The sequence below is a fragment of the Lontra canadensis genome, unplaced genomic scaffold, assembly GCF_010015895.1.
Source record: "Lontra canadensis isolate GAN:19392208 unplaced genomic scaffold, GSC_riverotter_1.0 scaffold2, whole genome shotgun sequence".
NCBI lineage: Eukaryota > Metazoa > Chordata > Mammalia > Carnivora > Mustelidae > Lontra > Lontra canadensis.
Window position 1 is genome coordinate 25,804,602 of NW_022630996.1, and position 15,032 is coordinate 25,819,633.

Below are 15,032 nucleotides of genomic sequence, written 5' to 3' on the forward strand. Positions count from 1 at the left end.
TTTGATGTGTTTTACAGGTTGTATGTTCCTTCCCTGTATTTCTTTAAGGATGTAATCTACTATGTAGGTCAAAAAGAACAAAAATATAATTGAAGCCTACATGGTGGAGTGAAAAATCCTGTAATTAAAAATTCAGAGCGGGGCACCTGGGTGGCTCAGTGGGTTAAACCTCTACCTTCAGCTCAGGTCATGATCTCAGCATCCTGAGATCGAGCCCTGCATCGGGCTCTCTGCTCAGCAGGGAGCCTGCACCCCCCCGCACCTGCCTCTCTGTCTACTTGTGGTCTCTCTCTGTCCAATAAATAAATCTTTAAAAAAAAAGAAAATTTAGAGCATCAGGGTGGCTCAGTCAGTTGGGTGTCCGACTCTTGATCTCAGGGTTGTGAATTCAAGCCCTGTGTTAGGCTCCACACTGGGCATGGAGCCTATTTAAAAAAAAAAAAAAAATCAGAGCATCAAGCAAAATTTGGTAAAGGAAGATCCTTTTATCCCTCTCCCTAGAAAGGTCCTACCCTCCCCATGCCATTGTTCACCAATATCATGCTACATCAGTAATAACAGCATCTGTGGTAGTTTAAAGTGATCAAGGACAGGAAACTCTGGCTTCAGTTCAGCACTTATTTCAGAATCTACTAAGTGCCAGATACTAGGAATACAAAGACGACAAGTTCTTATCCTTCGGGAGCATGGAGTCTGACTGAATTTCTTATAGAAGTGCATTTCTTGCCTTGGAGGGAGTTTGGCTGTGTACAAGGAGTGAATTCTCTCATAAAGGATCAGCCCCCATGTATGTTGCAGGCACCAGTTTAATTTTGGGTCTTTTGTGAAATCAGATTGCTCCAAAGTGCCACATGATTTTTAGATGACTGAAGTATCATATCTGAATTCCCTTACCATTCCAAGAATACTCACAGAGATAACCTGAAGGTATGTTCTCCAGTAGCTCGGGGCTCCTGAATGTTGGCAACCTATATAGATAAAGGAGTAGTTTTAAGGGGCTAAGAAGGCCTCGCTCCTTCAACACCCAACTAGATATCTCTCAGCCGGCTACGGTTTTTTTTTTAATTTTATTTATTTATTTGACAGAGATCACAAGTAGGCAGAAAGGCAGGCAGAGAGAGGAAGGGAAGCAGGCTCCTCGCCAAGTAGAGAGCCCGATGCGGGGCTCGATTCCAGGACCCTGGGACCACGACCTGAGCTGAAAACAGAGGCCTTAACCCACTGAGCCACCCAGGCGCCCCTGGCTACAGGTTTTTAGCTTCATTGTTATACCTCTGGTCCAAGCCTGCAGCTTGCTGAAGAGCATCATGCTAATAGGAGGAGACAAGTGCTCAAGCAGTTGAAAGACAGAGAAATGTGGGTGATTTGGCAACTTGGGGCAGACCATTCTTAGAAAGACAGATCTTCCTGAGATTCAAGGATGCAAATTCCTTTAGCCTACCAGGAATTTACTAAGGTTCTCATATATAGATGATCTTGATGCCGCCAGATGAAATCAATCTTAGACTTCCTCTGTCATTATGTAAATGGAATAGGTAATCAAGCATGACTAACAATAACCAACTCTCAGTAACAAGATGATACATTATTTTAATTGTATGATTTATCAAAACAACAACTATTAACATACAAAGTACCATTCAGCTCAACTGCAGGTAAAGGCAGTGACAAGTATCTAATGCTTAGAAGAACCACTTACTCTCACAATCTGTCCAGATGCATTAACCTAAGGACATGTTTATAAATAGCAAACATGATTTTCACATTGCAGCTTTCTCAAGCATATGTACAGGTGTGTCGTCTTGTTGATGGGTTGTTTCCACAAGCTTTCTGTTTTTGATGCATCACCCTCTGGATATTAGTAGAGCTATTTGTTTCTGCAGAGTTTTTTGTTACCCGCCATTTGTAATATTTGTGCATTAGTATCACACTTTACTCTTCTGAAACAATATTTAAATTAGATATATCTCAACCGTACAATTCCTTATGTCTTCTGATAAAATCCACCTCTGTCAAGGAGTTTGGGTTGTAATCTTTCTCTTGCAACATCAGCTCAGCTCTACTATTAGGCTTCAGTGTAACACACCCTCTTTAGAGCCTGCTGTGTTAACCCTTGGCTTCAAGTCCTGGTGATGTAATGAGGGTGGGGTGTACTGGCAATCAGCACATTTCCTTATCACAATTTACAGCCATTGAGAACTATGCTTTTAGTAATCCAAGCCTGACATACCTTTTCTGAAATGTTCACAGTGCAGTATATTTGTGACCTAACAAAAGTTTTCTTATATCATTAAAAATAAACATTTTTATAAAAATATAATACTTTAAAAGTCTACATTGACAAAAACAGAGTATCCTGTGCCACATGCACTATACAGTAGTAAGCACAAAATCCCACAGAACAAAACATTACAAAAGTCCTGCCCAGAATAACTGTTCATCCAGGTGAAATGGCCAGAACTCTCAGTTGCTTTTATTTCCCCGTAAAATATGTTTTGCTTCACACAAAGCATGTCCTAATGAAAACTGGACTCCCAGAAAGTTTTATTACCTCCAATTGTTTGTGAGGTGGGGAGCTGCCACCTGAGAAAGAGGCTAGTATTTCCAGTTCATTGATCCTTTCTCTGCCCTACATGAGCCATGATAGGAAACAATGAACCTTTTAGTCAGATGTATTCTGCTTTAACAACATGCTGAGTTACCTTTAAAAACACCTATCACAAATCACTTGTTTTCTTTTCAGAAAAGAAAATTCTTTTCAGAGTCGTCATAAAAAAATAGACAAACGATCTAAATGTCCACAATCATCAGAACAGTATCATTCTCAGTTGATTTCTAAATGACAACTAAGTTTTTCATTGTGACTAAGCTATTTTATGAGAACCTTCTTAATGTCATCTATATACAATATGTAAATGTCCCTATTAATTTATAAACACATTTCATATCCTGCCATTTTGAAATGTTCACTGTGTTGTCTTTGGATATTTCTCCATTAAAAGGAATGTGATACAAAAATTTAAAAGGGAATGTTTGCCTAATGGGCAAATGACAACATCAGTAATAAAAAAATACTAGTGACCATACAACACATGAAAGTTCTTTGAAACACTTAAATTGCAAATGAATGGCTTGGTACTGGGGCCACATCTGTCCCGGACTTTACCATTTCTTCTGAATTTTCTGTGACCAAGAAGCCGTCAAAATTCATTGCCTCTGTTCCTCATGTGAAATCATGTAGGATCCTGATTTTTAAAAATTTCGACCTGGAATTCAGGTTTTGGCCTGAAAGCACAGGAGCATCATCACAGCTGTGGGGTTTCTGTTGGTCACTGGCCCATGGGACAAAGCTTCTGGCTCTGATGCTCCGTCAGCTGAGAAATTCGTTAGAATCCAGTCATTTTAAATAGCAATATAAAGTCCTATAATAGTGCAATCTTGGCAAAAGCAAAAATATCTGGTGCCCTTTCAATGGCCAGGCAGTGAAAAAAAAAAAAAATTGAACAAAGTGTAGACTACCGTTTGGCAAGTTCTGTGACGCTTCTCAGAAGGGGGCTTGTGAGGTATCCATCTGTCATGTGTCCCCCTCGCCATCAATGTTATCTTGTGAAGACAACAGGGAAGGGTATGGAGCAACACATTTGACATTCACATAGGTAGCGTTCACATGGACGTAGTGCTCCCCAATGAAAGTAGAGAATATTGCTGATATCCTGGAGACCAGTTCAGAAAAAGATGGGCGCAGCTCAGCTTTAGGGTGCCAGCATTTGAGCATCACTTCATATCTATTTCAAAAAGGAAGAAATGCTATGAGAGACATTGTAAAGGCAAGCATTTTGGTAAAAGTCAAGAACACAGGAATGACAGAAGATTCTTTCGAAATTCCTACTTACAAGGGATCTGGGCAGTATTCGGGTTGTAGGAGCCTTCTGCCTTGCAACAAGTAAACTGTTATATCAAAGGTATTGACATCAGGATAAGGTGGTGCTCCTCTTGTCATCAGTTCCCAGAGAAGCACGCCAAAGGACCACTAGTCAAACAATGGAAGGGAGAATCCAGGTGAGGACCGTGACCGTATGAACGTGAAAGGTATCAGTAAGTCTTGATAACTAAATTTGGCTTAGTATATTCAATACTATTGCTTGGTGGTGCAAAAATTTCCTTAAAGGCACTTAGTAAGCTGTACATTTTATGATTACACCAGAATTAGATAAGTTTTAGATTATAAATAAATGCAAAGTTTTAAAAAAGAATATCTGAAGTCCACATGATGACTAAGATTTCATCTGTAGTTAGTACAGTACAGTTTCCAGGTTCTTATAGGGTCAAAGCATTACCATGTTTCTATCCTTCTCCTTTCCAACAGTTTCACTACAAATTTACATTACTCATAAAAGAAGAAGATGAAGAAAGCTTTCCAAGATTTAAATTTGTTAAGGTTCTGAATGAATGTGAATACTCTTTTAAGAAATGTGACCATAAACAAAAAACCCAAGAAACAAAAAAGAGATGTAACCACATCTAACTGTTGATGTTAAAAGGCAAACTCTAGGGCACCTGGGTGGCTCGGTGGGTTAAGCCGCTGCCTTCGGCTCAGGTCATGATCTCAGGGTCCTGGGATGGAGTCCCGCATCGGGCTCTCTGCTCGGCAGGGAGCCTGCTTCCCTCTCTCTCTCTCTCTGTCTCTGCCTGCCTGTCTACTTGTGATCTCTCTCTGTCAAATAAATAAATAAAAAATATTAAAAAAAAAAAAGGCAAACTCTAAGTTAGTGTAAGTAGAAATTCGTATTAAAAATCAGAAGTGATAAAATTGCTAGGCAAGAATGTTCTCTATAGAACTATATAAAACTAATTTCAATAAAATAAATGTAATTTAAAAATGTTAAAATACAAGATTGATATAAAACAGCTGTATTAGTACTTGGTAGGAATATTGTAGGGAGATAGAGAGGTTACGTGACCTGTTAGAAATTCCCCCAATAAATGTGAATTCATACAGGGATAAACACTTACGAGTTCCTAACTCTTGGGTCTTACTTGGTCTACTAAACTACACTAAGTATGCAATTTCTTGATTTAAAGCTACTCAGAATACACTAGTTCATGCATATTATCTCCTGGATATGTGCCAAGGTGAGATGACACAAAGAGAGTACTTTGACATGTGTGGGTCACCGCTGGCCAAAGACCCTGGAAATCAGCTCTTCCTTAGCAACGTGTCTAGGCCACTCACAGACTAAGAATCATATGGGGGTTGAAATGAGGCCCTGAGAAAAAGGAGGTTTGGAGGGAAAGGAGAACACAGACCAGATAGGCAGAGCAGGAAAATAGAACATTGAAAGGCAAGTGCAGCTTCTAGCATTCAGCCAGGAGAATAAAGCATGTCTATCTGAACAATACCACGGTCTGAAAGAAACTAGGTAGATATTGTAGTTGCTGATATAAATCTCCATTAATGGTGATTTTGTTTGCCCATGTGCAAGAACTCTTTAAGGCCACTGACTGCCTTGATCTAAATAGAGAAAATACTCTTTCCTGGGTGGGAACTAGATAACTTTGCTGTCCCCTGAAGCCTCTCAATATCTAAGTTTCCAAAGACTGAAAATCTTTATGAGTCACTTCTGACAACTTCACTGTGTTAACTTTTAAGTTCCAGAATTTGCATTAAAATTTAAATCAGTTTAACAGGTATCTACTGATAGTTGGTGCACAGGTAGGTTACTGTCCAAGTTACTGGATGGGCCTAAGGTTGATTTAACAGGGTTAAATCACTGTCACATAGAACCAACTGTCATATAGAACAGTAAGACAGAATAACTAACACAGAGCAATAATAGAAAAGAGGTACAAATGCTGTGAAAAGTCGGAGATAATAGTGGGGTCCTAAGAAAGGCTTCAGAAAAAAGGCGACAATAAAGCAGATTTGGAAGAATGGGGAGCATTTGTTTTCCAAGTACACAGAATGTGAGTGTTCTGGATGGAGCGAATGGGCCCAGTGGTGAGAGAACAATAGGTCACTCTGCTTGATGTGTGGAGCAGATGAGGTGGACCAGGGATGGATAAGGTTGAAACGGACCATGTTGTGGGGCTTTCTGAGTGCTGAAAGTGGGTTAAGATGAAATGGATGAGGCGTGCAGTTGAGCTCCACATGACCTACCTGTAAATACTACACTTTAGACAAATAGGAGAAGCCCATTTACATTAGAAGACTGCTGGAGGGAGTCTTCTGAACAAGAATAGGTGAGGGGTGCTACTGCATCTTGGCAACACGGAGTCCAATGAAACTGAACTACCAAATTAGGGTATATAAGCCAGGAACAGCCGTCATGTCCTTTAAGAAAAGATTATTTTATTTAATCCTTATAACAACCCTGTAATGTAATTGGTTTTGTAGATGCTTTAAGGATGAGGAAACCATAGTTTTGAGAGGCTGATTACTTGTCTGTGATTAGGTCTCCTAACCCATAGCCTAGGATGTAGGTGGGTCTAGTGGCAAATTCACAAAAACGGGGGCAGAGCTGGGTAAATTTCTGAGGAATTACAGGATTGGGCACTGGCTGGAAATCAGAGGAGGGTTGGAAGAGTCAGGGGACAGGAGTGGTGAAAGAGAGAGGCAGCTGGCAGGGAAAGCACAGTACTGCCTACAATAGCTTGGGACTGACAAGGTGGACTGACAAGGTGAAAGAGAGGCAGCTTGCAGGGAAAGCACAGTACTGCCTACAATAGCTTGGGACTGACAAGGTGGACTGACAAGGTGAAAGAGAGGCAGCTGGCAGGGAAAGCACAGTACTGCCTACAATAACTTGGGACTGACTGACAAGGCAGTGAAGGAAGAGAATGAGGCTGACCTAGAAGCTGGGGGTGAGGAAGGGAGAGAAAGAAGGAGAAACAAAGAAGAGGAAAGGGAGAAGGGGAGGGAGAAAGAGAGGGAGAGTTAAGTGCACTGTGCATTAGGAATGATGGAAAGAAGTCAGTTTTAGTTTCTAGACAGGAGAGCTCTGCCATTCATGTTTACTGTGTGGATGGTCTGGCCCTTCTGAATATCTGAGCACCGGCAGTGGGCTCGTCTGAAGAATCTCTGCTTAACTTTATCAAAGGTGAAGATCAAAGAAGTTATTAGACATGAGAGACAATTAAAGCCATAAAAAGTGATGGAAAGTGACACAGCTAAGTATGCAAGGAATGGAGACAGCCAGCTTTGAGGACTCAAGATTGGGTAAACTGAGATATAACACATTTTGTAAAAAACCCACAACTGATTAAAAAATGGATAAATTCATAAAATTTTATCAACTGGTAAACTGATAACATTTTCAATAAAATTTAAAACTTCTGCTCTTTTAAGATACCAGTAAAAAAAATGAAAAGGCAAGGCACAGACTAGAAAAATATATTTGCAAAACCATGTATCTGATAACAAGTGCCTGTAATCCAAAATATATAAGGAACTCTTAACAACTCAATAATAAAGAAATAAACTGGAAAAAAAAATCTAATACTTAAAAAAAATGGGGAAAGGACTTGAGCACACACTTCACTAAAGGAGACAGAAGGATGGTAAATTAGCACAAGAAAAGATGCTTAATGTTATTAGTCATTTGGGAAATATGAATTGAAAAGAAAATGAGACACCACTACAGCCTACTAGAATGGCTAAAACTCCCAAACTGACAATGCCAAGTGTGGATGAGGATGCTGAACAACTACAACTCTTACATATTACTGTTAGGAATATAAAATGATATAGGTACTGTGGAAAACAGTAGACAGTTTCTCATAAAGTTAAATACACACTTATCTTACAACCCGGTAATCCTAGTTTACCCAAAAGAAATAAACCTTCACACACAAAACCTTTAAGCACATGTTTAGCAATAGTAACTATGTATAAGAATTGCTTAAAACTGGAAAGAACGCAAATGTCCTTCAAACTGGTGAAGGGATAAACAAAATATGGAATATCTGTACAATGGAATACCACTCAGAAGTAAAAAGGAATGACTTACTCTGTTGTGAAAAACAGTATGGAGATTCCCCAAAAAATTAAAAATAGAAATGACTGAAAAAAACACTACCATATGATCCAGCAATCCTACTTCTGGGTACATATTCAAAGGAAATGAAATCAGCATCTTGAGATATTTTCACACGCATGTTCATAGCTACATTATTCACCATAGCCCAGAGATGGAGGCAACCCTAATGCCTATCAACAGATGAATAAAGAATATGTGGTATATACATATAATCTAATATTCTTTAGCTTAAAAAAAATCCTGTCAGATGCTACATCAGTGGATCTTGAGGACATTATGCTAAATGAAATAAACCAGTCTCAAAAAGACAAATACCACATGACTCCACTTGTATGAGGTATCTAAAGTAGTCAAGCTCTTAGAAATACATAGGCTGTCAGGAGGGGGGAAAGGGGAGTTATTCAATGGGTATAGAGTTTCAGTTTTGCAAGATGAAGAAGTTGTACAGATCGGTTGTACAACAACATGTATGTAGTTAACACTACAGCACCATACACTTAAAAATAGTTGAGATGGTCAATTTCCTCTTCTGTGTTCTTTGACACAATTAAAAAAGGAGAACATCTAGACACACTGATACTACTGATACAACATGGATAACTCACATGCATTATGCTAAGTGAAAGGAGACAGACTCAAAGGCTATTTACTATATGACTCCATTTATAGGACACCTAGGAAAGGTAAAACTGTAGAGACACGAAACAGACCAGTGCTTTCTAGGCCCTAGGGATAGGCTAGGGGTTGACTACAAAGGGCACTGATGGAACTGTTCTATATCTTAGCTGTGGTGGTGATGTTCACACAACTGTAGGCATTCTTCAGAACTTGATGGACTATATATTAAAAAGTAGAGTTGGTACATTGCATAATGAGGATGCCATTAATAGAAATAAAGAAGTGAAGAACAGACAGTTGGCAGGAAAGAACTGGACTTTGAACATGGTAACTTTGTGATGCTGATGAAAACAATCCAGGAAGAGAGATTCAAAGGCAATTATAGACTGGTTGAAATTGTTGAGGGAGGTTGATAAATAAAGACCTCTCTCCACCCAAGAAAATTCCCGAGTGACAACTGCATGTAGGATGTGAGAGAAGGAAGAGAAACCATCAAATCTGAAGAAAACATAACCCAGAAGCAAGAGAGAAACTAGATAGTATAGTGTCCCAGAAACCAGAGGAGGAGGACACTTTGGGAAGGAAGAGTTTGACAGTGTTAAGTGCTGATGCAGGGTGAAAGAACTTGCTGATTGAACAGCTGAGAAGTCAACACTGACGTTGATGGCTGCACACTGTACAAGAGTAGGTATGAGAAACTGCGGAGTGACACTTCTACCTGGTTTGAATGGGCTTCAAGAGAATTTCAGATTTTGGCTGAACTCCATTTGGGCATTTGTGAGAAAGTGGACCTTTCCATAAGCAGGCAAGTTTTTGCTTATAGGTAGCTCTCTACATACAAGCTTATCACATGCTTTTGGAAATGTTCCGTGTCAACATTCAAAAGATTGTGCTATCTTGGAAATTAAAGCTAATGCAAATTTATCCATGCAGTCAATAACCATTTGCCAAAGCAGTACTGCACATGGATTACTCTTGTTCCCCCTTTATGTAGTACAATACAACATCTTTCAATGAGAGGGAAAGAGACATAGCACTTTGTATCTATAGAAGCCTCCATAAATTTCCAGTCAGGTATCAGAGTGAAAGTTGCTATCTGAGAAGTGCTGGCCTCTGTGTTGTGTGTACGTGTGTGGAGGTAGTAATGTGTGTGTGGGTTTGTCTAAAAGCTCAGAATCGCAACTCTTGACTTAAACATTTAAGATTTCATCAGATTCTTTTTTTGTTTTGTCTTAAAAGTTTTGCTGAGATGTAATTTATGTATTATAAAACTTGCCATTTTTTAGTGTGGGTCAATGATGTTTAGTGTACTTATTTGTGCAGCAATTGTCACAATTCAGTTTTTTAAAAATATTTTTTAAAAGATTTTATTTATTTATTTGACAGAGAGATAGAGAACAAGCAGGGGTAGCAGTAGGCAGAGAGAGAAGCAGGCTTCCCGCTGAGCAGGGAGCTCGATGAGAGACTTGATCCCAGGACCCTGGGATCATGACCTGAGCTGAAGGCAGCCGCTTAACTGACAGAACCACCCAGGCGCCCTAAAAGATTTATTTATTTTAGAGAGAGACAGAGGGAAAGAACTTCAAGCAGGTTCCCTGCTGAGCATGGAGCCTGAGGCCAGGCTGGATCTCATGACCCTGAGATCATTACCTGAGCCAAAAATCAAGAGTTGGCTGCTTACCCGACTCAGTCACCAAGACAGCCCCACGATTCAGTTTTTAGATCAATTCCAATATCCCAGAAAGTTCCCCATGTGTGTTTGTATATAATCTTTGCTCTTGCCCTCAGTCCCAGGCAACCCTTGATTTATATTTTTTGTCTCTCTAGCTTTGCCTCTTTCTAGAAATTTCATATAAATTGAATCATTCAATATACAATCTTTTGAGTCTGTCTTCTTTTGCTGGACCTAATAGCTTTGAGGTTTATCCATGTTGTAGCAGGCATTAGCAAGCAGTTCCCTTATAGTGCTGAATGGTATATTCCATTGTATAGAAATGACATGTTTTACTTATCCATTCACCGGCTGATGGACATTAGGATTGCTCCTGTTTTTTTTTTTCTTATTATGAATACCACTACTATGAACATTCATGTTCAAGTCTTTGTGTGGGCACATGTTTCCATGTGCTTATTGCTAGCTATTCATATATCTCTTTGATAAAAGGTCTATTCAAATCTTTTGTCTACTTAAAAAATTTGAGTTATTTTGTCTTATTGAGTTGTAAGGGTCAGTCTGGTTCTTAATGGCAGACAAACAGTCCGGATAGAATGCATACTCTTTGAGGACAGGTTAATTCTCCCTACCTTATACCTTCACCTGCCACCATCACTAACATGTTCTGAGCCTACCTCTTTAGCACTCATTTCTTTGATCTCTTTCAGAATCTTTCAGGATCAAAATCCCAGGTATTACACTCTAGCATGTACTATTACATTCTCTCATTAATCGTATCCATTCCAAAGTCCCATCCCTCCACCATGTCCTGTAACACATTTATTAAAAACAACTCCCAGTCACTCTCAACTTAGTCTTTAATGTCTCCCCCACTTCCTCAGGAACTGAAACTCTGCTTTCACTCGAAGACCACAGTGTCTTTGAAACCTGCTGACTCACTGGGAGGAGGGTAGACGACTTCTTGCTTCCCAATGCCACACTCAGATCTCTGTCCTCTGTCACCTCTTAATAGCTGCCAACCCTTTCTCTTCTGAAGTCTAGGCCCTCCATTATTATTATTTTTTGCCTACCTTGTTTGCTGATGTTGCCAGTTTACATTTTTTCCCTTTTCAGTCCTTATCTTCAAGGACTGAAAATTCATATTTCTCTATCTCTACACATCACAGTCCTCTTGACTTACTACAAGCAAACAGAGTAAGAATACTCTCAATCCCATTCAACACCTAGGCTCCTCAACCCACTCTAGACCTCTAAATCATTCAAATCACTCAGCTTTCAAGGCTGGTTTTGTGTACTGAGTAGCACTGGACCCTGATGAGAATACCCCATTTCTTCCTGAAACTTTCTCTTCCTCTGGCTCTCATGACAGCCTCTTCTAGGTCTCCTACCTCTCTGCTTTTCTCCTTTATTTCCTATGCATAGGTTCTCCTGAGTAATTGTTTTTGGATGCTAAAAAGTCTATTTCCACCGGTGACCTCTGCTATGGAATGAACTGTGGACCCTCTACCCCCATTCATATATTGAAACTCTAATTCCCAGAGTGAGTGATGGTATTAGGATGTGGGGCCTCTGGGAGATAATTAATTTAGATGAAGGTGGAACCCTCCAAATGGCATTAGTGCCCTCATGAGAGGAGATAATGCGAGCTTACTCTAGCTCTTTCTCCTGCATGAGGACACAGTGCAAGCCAGGAAGCGAGCTTTCTCCAGAACCCGACCATGCTGGCACCGTGATCTCACACTTGCAGCCTCCAGAACTGTGAGAAATAAATGTCTATTGTTTAAGCCACCCAGTCTGTGGTATTTTGTTATGGCAGCCCGAGTTGAATAAGATAACTAATTAGGCTGTACAAGTTGCAGAGCCACATTTCCAAATGCCTAATGGACATTTCTGCTTGGATATCTCACTCCCAAGTCAAACTCAGTATGTTCAAGCCTCAACTGGTATTTTCCCCCCTCATCCAGCTTTTACTCCTTTGCTTCACATATGTGTTATTGCATTAGCATATAACTTTGCTAATTTTTGACTTTTATCAATTTCTTGCTATATATTGTTGTTATTACCTCTGAGATGCCTTTCCTTCCATCTCTTTTCTGTTCTACAGTTTCTGTATTATTTCAAGTTCTTCCTGAAATTTCATCTGCCTGCATCTACTCCTCTCAGAACACCTTACAGAATAAAGAAAGACTACAGTATTGTCTGATTACACTTTAATATTTCCACATGGCCAGAGAAGAAATTCCAGACTCCCTAGTTTGCTTTCCCAGAACCATGATCTAGTATGAATATATTTTTCCCAGTTTATCCTTAGAAATTCTCCCTGTGCCTTCTATTTTTGTCAAATCACCCACTGCTTACTGTTTCCTTAGAACTTTAAAAATGCATATACTTTCCTGCCCCTTGGCCTCCCCTGGATTAGTATTCATTTCACTGCCCATTCTGTCCTCCTTTAAGGCCTATACCAAGCACCACCTCCTCTATGAGCTGGACGGGAAGTAAGGAATCTGGCTGCCCATGTGAGTGTCTCTCCCACCCTCAGGACTCAGTGCACGCCTTTTGAAGCTTGTTCTATGCGAGGATGATCTTTGTAGATAAAAAAGGGCATGTTTCTAGATCTCTCTTTTTTTTTAAAGCAGACTGCCCGCCCAACATGAGGCCTGAACTCACCACCTGACCCTGAAATTAAGAGTCACGTGCTCTACCAACTGAGCCAGCCAGGCACCAAGAAGGGCACATTTCTAGCTGGGTGCAGGAATAATGCCCTCACTGCTAGGCTTGTCTCAGGTATGGCTTTCAGATTTCTCGAGGTGCATTTTAGCTGCCTTTGAGCAATGAGTGGCTGCACTAATCCCAGGTCTACTTTGTGTGACAGTTATTGATGCACATGCCTTCTCTTCGCTGCCGAGTCAAAGTTCCTGGAGGACAGACTTCCAGCCTGGTTCAGCTCTGGGCTTCCTAAGGACCTAGCATGGTGTGCTACTAGACAACTGTTTTTTGATAAACGAATGGATTTATGAAAACAGACTATGGGTTAGACAATCAAGGTGACTTATACTTATGAAGAAACTGAAACAAAAGGTTTCCTTTTATGAAAAAATAAAATAGCCATAAAACTACTAAGAATGTTGGGTATGATAGTAAAAGAGCAGAAGGCCAGGGATGATCAGTACATTACCACATCTGACTTGGTGGTAAACTTCTGAGTTTGCAGACTTTCTAAAGCCATCCACTTCACGGGCAGCTTGGCACCTGTTTTGTTGTGTACGCTATAGTATTCTTTATCATACATGTCTCTGGCAAGGCCAAAATCAGCAACCTTGACAGTGAATTTTTCATCCAGCCTATGAAAAGGACAAAAACTATTACTGGTGGCTGAAACAGGATAATTCACAGTGATGCTGAATATCTACAGGTCAGAACAATAACTTCATATCTGAAATCCATAACTTTTGCAGAGTAATTAACACTAAATTACAACAGAATTCTTGAATGAAAATGCTCGCCATTTATATTACAAATTCAACAGGTAGAGGAAAGAGATCAATGAATGATGTGGTATAAGAAAATCCCTTTTGCTTTAATGGTAATAAAGTTGGTCCCCCCTCCTAGCTTTCCTTGTTGCTAAATCAAGTATGCTAACTGACTCCCCCTAGCAATTGCAGATCTCTGCTTGTTATTTTACTAGTAATACTCAGCTCTGTGGGGGAGATATGACAGAGGACTTTTATTCTACCTTTTCTTTCTCAGATGGGCTAGGTTATTACATAAAACTCATATATCCCACCACTGTTTAACAGAGAAATAGGATACGTAGTAAATCCTCTAACAAAAATAGCAAGGCTCAACAAAAACCAATTTCCGCTATCTGAGGCTATGCATCCTTTGTTTAAGCTGGCTTTTATGTAGTTACATTGACCAAAACCAAGGTAGGAAATTAATAGCACAGCTCTCTCATTCACACATACCATAAGTCATGAATCAGTGCTATGTGAGGAAAGCACTGAATCCATTACAAACTGTTGATTGTTGAGTTATACAGCCCAGGCAGCCAGACACAAATAAAGCTCTTGTATATTCATTCCCAAATACCATTTTTGGTACGGCTTCTGCAGGCTGACTTCAAATCCAGTCTTAGGAAGTTGCAATATGTTGGTATTTGTGTTACCAGCCCTCTCCTTTTCACTGTAAAATGCTGAAGATCAAATTCTCCCTCCCAAACACTAATGCAGTGTGAAACCACAACATTGGGGGCTACTGGTGGGAAGGGAAAAGAAAAGCAAAAGCACAGAACAGCTGTTTAAGACCCCCTCTGGAGAATTCCTTTTAAATTCTCCATTTGATAAAGCCTGAAAGCCCCGCCTACCTCCCCGGTGCTTACATATCAGATTTAAAACTGTAACGGATATAAAGGACTTTTGCATAAGAACTGAAAACATCCTCACTAGTCCAACAGTGGGAAACAGATTCCTCTTTGTCACTTAATTTGGACTGTGGGCACAGAGATTCTTATACTTACATACAGTTTCTTGCAGCCAAATCTCTGTGGACAAACTTTTTGCTTGCAAGATATTTCATGCCTTTGGCTACTTGAAGACCAAAGCCAATAAGATCTTTTACAGTTGGGTTCTGCAATCAAAGGGAATAGAAAACACATTTAGCCAAGTATCTGATGATCTAGCTATGATCTCAGAATTCTGAAATGT

At 39.9% G+C, this 15,032-nt stretch overlaps 1 protein-coding gene across 2 annotated transcripts in view; it reads right to left on the reverse strand.

Annotated features, from left to right (window-relative positions):
- Positions 1-2,760: 2,760 nt before the first annotated feature.
- The window catches only part of MET (MET proto-oncogene, receptor tyrosine kinase), a 113,622-nt gene continuing 101,350 nt past the window's right edge, over positions 2,761-15,032 (reverse strand). For both annotated transcript variants that reach the window (XM_032870879.1, XM_032870871.1), the window contains 4 exons: positions 14,846-14,955; positions 13,505-13,670; positions 3,894-4,030; positions 2,761-3,785 (listed from right to left, as the gene is read on the reverse strand). In XM_032870879.1, the coding sequence (XP_032726770.1) occupies positions 3,575-3,785; positions 3,894-4,030; positions 13,505-13,670; positions 14,846-14,955 (624 nt within the window). In that variant the 3' untranslated portion in view covers positions 2,761-3,574. The remainder of the gene's footprint in view (positions 3,786-3,893; positions 4,031-13,504; positions 13,671-14,845; positions 14,956-15,032) is intronic.